The 9,174-nt window shown below is 41.2% G+C and overlaps 1 protein-coding gene across 1 annotated transcript; it reads left to right on the forward strand.

Moving 5' to 3' along the window:
* The first annotated feature begins 5,652 nt into the window (after positions 1 to 5,652).
* Positions 5,653 to 7,326, forward strand: adrb1 (adrenoceptor beta 1). Its single transcript, XM_061707902.1, has one exon. The coding sequence runs from the start codon at positions 5,809 to 5,811 to the stop codon at positions 7,009 to 7,011; it is 1,203 nt and encodes a 400-aa protein (XP_061563886.1). The 5' UTR covers positions 5,653 to 5,808; the 3' UTR covers positions 7,012 to 7,326.
* Positions 7,327 to 9,174: the final 1,848 nt, after the last annotated feature.

A 9,174-nucleotide genomic window follows, 5' to 3' on the forward strand; every position in this document is an offset into this window, starting at 1 on the left:
CATTCACTCCATTCATACTCCATCCATCCATCCATTTTCTATACCCGCTTTATCCTTAGCAGGGTCACGGGGGTCTGCTGGAGCCTATCCCAGCTCATAACAGGTGAGAGGCAGGAGTTAAACCCTGGACAGGTCGCCAGTCTATTGTAGGGCCACATTAGGGCTGGGCGATATATCGAGATTTTAATATATATCGATATATTTTCAAACGCGATATGGTACAAGACAATATCGTTTATATCGATATAGCCAGAGCCGGATTAAATAAATGGACTACACTAGGCAGACTGTGATTTTTGGGCCCCCCTCCATCGATGTTATTTATGAAATCTTAAACTTACCAAAGTTACTAATAAAACTTAATTCACATTTTACATAGTATAGTCATAGTCAAGTTGGTTCTTTGTATTCCAAAATAAGTCATGTGTTGTATATTAAACAGTCTATCAGACTATTTTTAGATTTTTATTATTTATACGTTATTACAACGCTCTATTAAATGCTATTAAATTATCCTTATCTTATCGATTGTGAGCATTTTGCAGAAAATCTTAATTAAATGTGTTGATTAAATTGAATAGTTAAATAAGAAGTAAAATCTACAAAGACCAATACAATTTGCAGTAAGACAAAGTGTGCTGTAGTATGTATGTCTGTATGTGTATATGTATGTATGTGTATGCGTATGCAGAGCCGTCTGGGAGATTTGCGAGGCCCTGTGCGAAATGGCAGGGGGGGCCCTCGCACGTGAGCGTAGCGAGCGCGCGCAAAATTTTTGGGTTTTTCGGGTCGGATCGGGTGTCTATATGCGCAATTTTAACTCTCCAATTAGAAAAATACTGGATACCTTCCCCTGCCTCATCGTCATCTGGGCTTACCTCGACGCGGGGCCCCACGGCTGCTTGAGACCCGGGCGGATCGGTGATTTTTGTAACAAATTTATCAAACGTGCCTTTCAGAAAGACATTAAACTCTTCCATTTTCTTTTGTTTTTTTCTTTTTTCATCCCCTGATGGAAATTTCCTGAATCTGTCTCGTTCTCTCGACATTGTGTGACAGTTTGTTCCAACTCCACCGTCTGGATCAGACTAGCTTGTGTCCGCGCTTGGTCTGATCAGTTGTATTGAACAACAGACACGCGTCATCATTGCACATATATTTATTGATATGCACAGACTAGTACACATTTAGGTCTGTAATGGAACGTGACTGTTGATATTTATAAGGGAAAAAACGAAAAAAAAAACGAAAAAAAAAAAAAAATTGGGGAAAAAAAAAACGGCCCGTAGCGCCAGGCCCCTTGGGGCGCCAGGCCCTGTGCGGTCGCACGGTTCGCACATCCCTTGCGGCGGCCCTGTGCGTATGTATGCGTATATATATATGTATGTATACTAAATATAGTAATAATGCACATATATATATGCCTTAGGTTTTTACCGGCATGTTATCAACCATTAATATGTGTGCAGACAAAAAAAAAAAAAAAAATTTTGTCCCTCTGTCTGGGCCCCCCCCCTGTCGGGCCCTAGGCACATGCCTACTTTGCCTTTGCGTTAATCTGGCTCTGGATATAGCTTTCTTTTTTTTTTAATGATTTTGATATAGCTTATTTTGTGACAAATTTACTTGAATGTTTTATTTGAGATTTGCACAAATGTTTACCTCAGTTGAAAAGTCTGCCTGTTACTGTCTACATTGTATTAATTGCACAGTGTATTTTAATTGAATTGTTATGCAGGAAAGGGATATTTGTTTTATTTTATTCAAGAAGCATTTTTATTCTATATATGCAGGCAGTTTATTTTTATTTAATTTGTTTTATACATTTTGATATTGTGCAGACCTCTGTTAATAAAGGAACCTGTGTGACATTTGGCACGAGGCTTTGTATTAAAACTGACTGTTTTTTTAAGGGTTTGCCCCAGAAAAAATGAAGCTAACAGAGATGCTATGCTATAAGGCTTTGCGGGAAACCCCAATTATGTCAGAGAAAAAATATCGATATATATCGAGTATCGCCATTCAGCTAGAAAATATCGAGATATGACTTTTGGTCCATATCGCCCAGCCCTAGGCCACATAGATACACACACAACCATGCACACTCACACTCACACCTACACGGGTTCCACCCGCCAATCCTTGAATCATCGGACGACCCGCTCTGACCACAAATGTTAAGTTTTAATTCAAGTCCAGGCTTCAACCAGGCCACTGCAACACAGTTAAACGTGTCCTCTTAAACCATTAATTTCATGCTTTAGTAACTTTAATGTCATTGTCCTGCTGAAGGATTAATCGCTTCGTCAATCGAAAATTCCTCTGATGTAAAATGTTCCTGGATGGGTAAAAAGATACATTTTGGTTTCATCTGCTCAGAATACCTTTACATACATTTAGGGGGAGTCTCCCACATGTCTTTTGGAAATTATTTGTGTTTGTGAGAAATGGTTTTATCTGGCCAATCTTCCATAAAGCCCAGTGCAGTAGAACTAACGACTTGTAGTGATCCCATGAACAGATACTCTCTGCTCTGCAGCTCTGCAGCATCTTCGGGGTTATCGCTGATCTTTGATTCTCTCTGATTCATGCCTTAGTTTCATGATCCATGACTCTATTTTGTATTGACAGATTTAATGGTGCCCTTTGGGATTTTCAACGTTTGTTTGGAGCTGCCTCTTCCCTTGTGGTGCTGCAGACTCCTTTAGTTCTGTAAGTACCTGGTTGTTATTATTTAAGGGCTTTGCAGCAAAATGGGTGAATACATAGGTATATACACATCATTACAGCTCTGGTTTTTTGTTTTATTTTTTGCTTGGTTGTTTTGGGGGGGTTTTTTTGCACACAGATTTCTGCCTGTCCTGAGGGAATTTATAAACCAAAGCAGAGGAACATGTGGTTGTGCTGGGGAAAAAAAGAAAAAAAATCAAAGAAAAGCACTTAGGTGCTAGAGTGCAAGGGATTTAATATAGATGTAGGTTAAAGACTGTTGTTCCAGAGCACCCAAGCCCCAAACAATGACAAGCTTTATGAAAAGCCATTATTCCAGCGTCTACACTTCAAGGAAAAAGACATCCGTGCTGATGATGTTGACGTTGCTTTGTTATGTTGGGTCAGGTTGTGTTACAAGCCTCTGACATCTGGTTGTCAGGTTCACAAGCAGGCACGCTAATCCTTGGAAAAAAGAAGAAGAAGCAGAAGAAAAACAGGGCATTATCCATCTTGTTTGTAAGCTGTCACAAGGACAGCGCTAAAGCTCTCATTATTTACAGATCCATTTCAGAGAGTCCCAGAAAAGCTCTGAGAATGTGCTTAGACTGTTTTGAAAAGCTGTTTGTGAAACTGGAATTGCATTAATGCAATTGAGATGTTGTTTCCCCAAATGGATCAGACTGGTAGAATTAAGTCTTTGGCATGTTTTTAACCAGTGGCTGATACACTCCTGCTTCCCTTCTTGCGTAAGCTTGTTTTTCTTTTACCTGCAAGCAGTGGATCCGTCCTTAAACCACTTCACACCTAGTGCTCCTCATCCTACGGAAATAGCTCTGTTCAGCCAGTTGACGTGGTGGTGGAGTTCGGTGAGCTGCAGACCAGGAATCTTTGCATTAATGCACGCAATGAGCAGTTTGGCTGCTTTTTAGCTATCTTAACTTATGACATAATAAGTTTCATATGGCTGCTGTCAGACAGAGAACATATCCCCTGATCTCACGCCCATGGAATGTATTCTTAGAGATAAAAATATAAATTGGACAAGTCGAATAACAAATCATGTTTTTGATGGCAAGTGATGAAAACAGGGAAATCCCTGTGGTTCATAATTGCTTTGGACTTCCATATTTGGCTCATCTTGTTCCCACGGTCTACAGGATTTTTGATGTAAAACAGTTACAGACAGCTTAAGGTATAAGATGTGGATGTGGCGATGAAATGGCCTCCAACAAAACTGTCCCATCCAGAGCCTTTTCTCAGTATAAGAACAAGCCTCCCCAGCAACTTTAGCCCCCCCCCCCAGGTACAGAGTCAGCATCAGGATACAGTAGAGGAGAAATAAAATGACTGATAGATCGGGTGAAAATATTAGTTTTTAAGTTCCAATATCTAGATTATTTTTTTTTTTATTGGCAGGTTCATGAAGTAAAGAATTTCGTTTTTTTTAGCAAAATATTTCAAGTTAAAAAATTCCCAATTTCTGATGTTTGATATTGCAAATTGTTGAGGTTAGAAAGTCACAATAATTGAGTTTTTATTTTACACAAGGAATATTGAGCATCTTATTGTGAAGTTACATTTTGGTATGGGTTTTCCTTATTTGTGAAACCGATACCAAAATATAACTTCACAAGATGCTCAATATTCCTCATTTTAACACAGGGAGAAGACTGCTCTTCCTGTTAGAGTTCTCATAAATTACCACTTTATTCTCATAAATTACGACTTTATTCTCGTACCTAATATCACGACTTTATTCTCGTAATTTTACGACTTTATTCTCATAATATTACGACTTTATTATTGTAATTTTACGACTTTATTCTCGTAATTTTACGACTTTATTCTCATAATATTACTTTATTCTCGTAATTTTACGACTTTATTCTCGTAATATCACAACTTTATTCTTGTAATTTTACGACTTTATTCTCGTTATTTTACGACTTTATTCTCGTAATTTTACAACTTTATTCTCGTAATATTACGACTTTATTTTCGTAATTTTACGACATTATTCTCGTAATTTTACGACTTTATTCTCATAATTTTACGACTTTATTCTCGTAATTTTACAACTTTATTCTCGTAATATTACGACTTTATTTTCGTAATTTTACGACATTATTCTCGTAATTTTACGACTTAATCCTCGTAATTTTACGACTTTATTCTCGTAATTTTACGACTTTATTCTCGTAATATTACGACTTTATTCTCGTAATATCACGACTTTATCCTCGTAATATCACGACTTTATTCTCGTAATATCACGACTTTATTCTCGTAATATTACGACTTTATTTTCGTAATTTTACGACTTTATTCTCGTAATTTTACGACTTTATTCTCGTAATATTACGACTTTATTCTCGTAATTTTACGACTTTATTCTCGTAATATTACGACTTTATTCTCGTAATTTTACGACCTTATTCTCGTAATATTACGACTTTATTCTCATATAATATTACGACTTTAGTCTCGTAATCACGACTTTATTCTCATAATATTACGACTTTATTCTCATAACATTACGACTTTATTCTCATAACATTACGACTTTATTCTCATAATATTACGACTTTATTCTCATGATATAACAACTTTATTCTCGTAATTTTAAGACTTTATTCTCGTAATTTCCAATTATTTATTTTTTTGTCTTAGTTTGGCCCTAATAGGCTACTCCGTCGTACGTCCTCATCCAGTCTCATAAAGATGTCATTCAGGCGCAGTATTAAAGCCATGAAAAGGGGATCAGAAGTGTGTACTAGGGCTCGGCTCGTCTCCCCGGTGTCCCGCTGGGACGGCTGTCCTCGGGGCCGCTGATTGGTCGCTGATGCGCTGATGTCACCACCGTCCTGCTCTCCCGTCCCCGGCCAGTCCAGCTCTGCGCGCATGCAGGACTGGAGAGGAGAGCAGGACTGGAGAGCAGGACTGGAGAGCAGGACTGGAGAGCAGAGCAGCTCCACATGGAGTTTGCGCACGCACGGACGGACGGATTAAGACCTGCAGCAGCCCGCGGTTGCTGTGCGCTGCCTGGATGAACCCGCCCCGGTCCCGGTCCCGGAGCCAGCAGCGCAGCAGCCGGTCATGGGGGACGGCGGCGGCGCGTCCTCGCCGGCCAACCTCCTCCACCACAACCACAACCACAGCTCCGGGAGCTCCAATCCAGCCGCGTCCGAGCAGTGGATGGCGGGCATGAGCCTGCTCATGGGCTTGATCGTGCTGTGCATCGTGTTCGGGAACATCCTGGTGATCGTGGCCATCGCCAGGACGCAGCGGCTGCAGACTCTCACCAACGTGTTCATCGTGTCCCTGGCCAGCGCGGACCTCATCATGGGGCTGCTGGTGGTGCCGTTCGGGGCCGCGCTGGAGGTGCGCGGCTCCTGGCTCTACGGATCCTTCTTCTGCGAGTTCTGGATCTCCGTGGACGTGCTGTGCGTCACGGCCAGCATAGAGACCCTGTGCGTCATCGCCATAGACAGGTACGTGGCCATCACCTCGCCGTTCCGCTACCAGAGCCTGCTGACCAAAGCCCGGGCCAAGGCGGTGGTGTGCGTGGTGTGGGCCATCTCCGGGCTGGTGTCCTTCCTGCCCATCCTCATGCACTGGTCCCGGGACAGCATGGACACCGCCTGCTACGACGACCCGCAGTGCTGCGACTTTGTCACCAACAGGGCTTACGCCATCTCCTCATCCATCATCTCCTTTTACATCCCCCTCCTGGTGATGGTGTTCGTTTACGCGCGGGTGTACAGAGAGGCCAAAAAGCAGCTGAGGAAGATCGACAAGTGCGAGGGGAGGTTTCACAACACCCTCACCGGCCTCACCTCCAAGTGCAAGAGAAAGCCGTCCAAGATCCTGGCGCTGCGGGAGCAGAAGGCGCTGAAAACTCTGGGCATCATCATGGGAACGTTCACCCTGTGCTGGCTGCCCTTCTTCATCGTCAACGTGGTGCGGGTGTTCAGCGCGGAGCTGGTGGACAAGGACCTCTTCGTGTTCCTCAACTGGCTGGGTTACGTCAATTCGGCTTTTAATCCGGTGATTTACTGCAGGAGTCCGGACTTCAGGAAGGCTTTCCAGCAGCTGCTGTGCTACCCGAGGCGAGCCGCCCGCCGGCTGCACGTCAGCTCAGGCTGCGACCTGTCGCGCTACTCGGGCGGGTTCGTGTCCGCGCTGGAGCCCGGCGCGCTGGAGATGTGGTCGGACTGCGGCGGCATGGTGATGGACAACAGCAACAGCAGTCTGATGATGGGGACCGGGAAGCTGTCTCACTCGGAATCACAGCTGTGAAGAAGAAGTATAAAAAAAAAAGTGAAACAGAGAGCCCACAAAAAAAAAAAAGAAAGAAACGACGGGGAATTTGTGCCATCTCCATGGAAAGCTGATGTGCGCATGGGGCATATTTTAGGTGTCTCCGTTGTTTTCTCCCACATCAGTGAGCTGAAACACTAGGTCAACTAAAACTAATTCTAGATTGTATCAGTATTTTCTTTTTGTCCAGGGGCGTCAATTGGGTATGGCAAGGTATGGCAGCCGCCACACCTTTGCTTCAAGGGTTAAATGTAAATGTTTGTTTTTTTAAATACATTTATGGAATAACTACAAATGCAAATCAGAACAACATGATCGATTTCACTAGTTATTATACACTGCAAAAACTCAAAATCTTAACGAGAATATTTGTCTTATTTCTAGTTAAAATGTCTAATTTTTAGTCTCTTTTTTTTAAATCTCATTACATTTAAGACAAGACTCAAAAACAGCCATTTTCACCTGTTTCAAGTAGATTTTCACTTAAAATAAGTAGAAAAATCTGCCAATGGAACAAGATTGTTTTGCTTGTAATGAGAAGATAAATCTTGTCCCACTGGCAGATTTTTCTACTTATTTCAAGTGAAAATTTACTTGAAACAGGTGAAAATGGTCAAATAACAAGTTATTTTTCTGGTAATGACTCTTGTTTTAAGTGTAATGAGATTTTTTGACTAAAAATTAGACATTTTAACTAGAAATAAGACAAATATTCCTGGTAAGATTTTGAGTTTTTGCAGTGAGCGAGACTGCATTTGAAAAAGTTCCAATTTTCTTGACCACACAGATAAACTCCATAGCAGACTTCTGTGATGAATGCTGGACGTGTTGATTGATACTCTAGTTAAGTTCTGTGACTCGTAACCTTGCCATACCTTAGCTTCCACTGAATTGACGCCACTGTTTTTGTCTAATGTGAAACGCCGGTGATCAAACATGTTTGCACTTTTCTTAAAATTAAGAAGTGGAATGCGCTTTAAGTCAAAGGAGCGCGCGTCATCTCAGAGGGTTTACTCCTGAAATGAGCTGTTTTTGTCCTTCTAAATTAGTTGGATACGCAATTCCTCTCCATGCTGATGGGGATGATAGGAAAGAGGGGATTCTTACCATTAACCTTCTGCTCTTAATGGTTAATAATTCAGTCTGAACATGCCCACTCAGGCGCACCATAATAAGCTGGTTGTTTTTTAAAAGCATTGGACAGGTGCAAAGCATTTAGTTGGAGTGACTGTATATAGCTCACAATGTGTTTTTACCTCGCAGCCAACGGCAAGTGCAATTTGTACCACAGGTACTTGTTTATATTAAACATTATGTAAAATAGTCTGTATTTATTCTATGCTCAATTTTTCAAACAAGAAAAGAAAGGAAGGGCAGGTGCCAATTGTACATATTGTGTTGCGAACACTGAAGGGAGGAATTTGAGCCTCTCTGTCCATATCTGATTTTACATGCTATTGTGAGGTGGTGCTTAAACGTCTGTGAAAATAAAAGGAAGTTTTATTGTTGAGCACTGTATGAGCTTTATTTCCTGTGAATGACTGCAATCATAGAGGGAAAGGCACCACTTTACGAGGATCATTTTAACTGTTTCTGTTTCTTACTGGCTGTCTTTGACCCCAAATGGTTCTCAAATCACTTTACAAAATTAAACATTTTCTTTAAGCAGCAAGACACCTCCATATAAACAAGAATGTGTGAGCTGTGGAGTGGCTCTCTGCTATCTGGGTCTGTGGAAACAGCTGGAATCTTATTGGCTTCTGGAGAGAAGAGGCACAAAATTACTTGGGTTTTGTTGTTGCTGGTTTAACAACCCATTGTATGTGCATGATTAAGATTTGTCACACTTCCACGTTCAGCCCGCTCCATTCTCAGATGAGAAAACTGTTTTGCATGGATATAAATGTTTTGTAAGTCTTCTTTATATTCTAAACATAATAGGAGTAGATGCTTTCTTGCCATCATTTTTAAATGCACACAATTGCATTTCTGTTTTGATTTAGATAAGTTAGTGGCTGTAAAGGTAAAAACTGTAGACTACAAGCCAAAGGTAAAATTCAACCAAAAAGGCAGCTCAGAAATTACATATTTTTAAAGCTATGGACATGCAGACTTTGTAAAATATATTATTTTGCAAATCTA

This window comes from Cololabis saira, chromosome 19, assembly GCF_033807715.1.
Source record: "Cololabis saira isolate AMF1-May2022 chromosome 19, fColSai1.1, whole genome shotgun sequence".
NCBI lineage: Eukaryota > Metazoa > Chordata > Actinopteri > Beloniformes > Belonidae > Cololabis > Cololabis saira.

Bases quoted from the DNA above. Each gene is read 5' to 3' on its own strand.
- adrb1 (XM_061707902.1), top strand. From the start codon at position 5,809: ATGGGGGACGGCGGCGGCGCGTCCTCGCCGGCCAACCTCCTCCACCAC.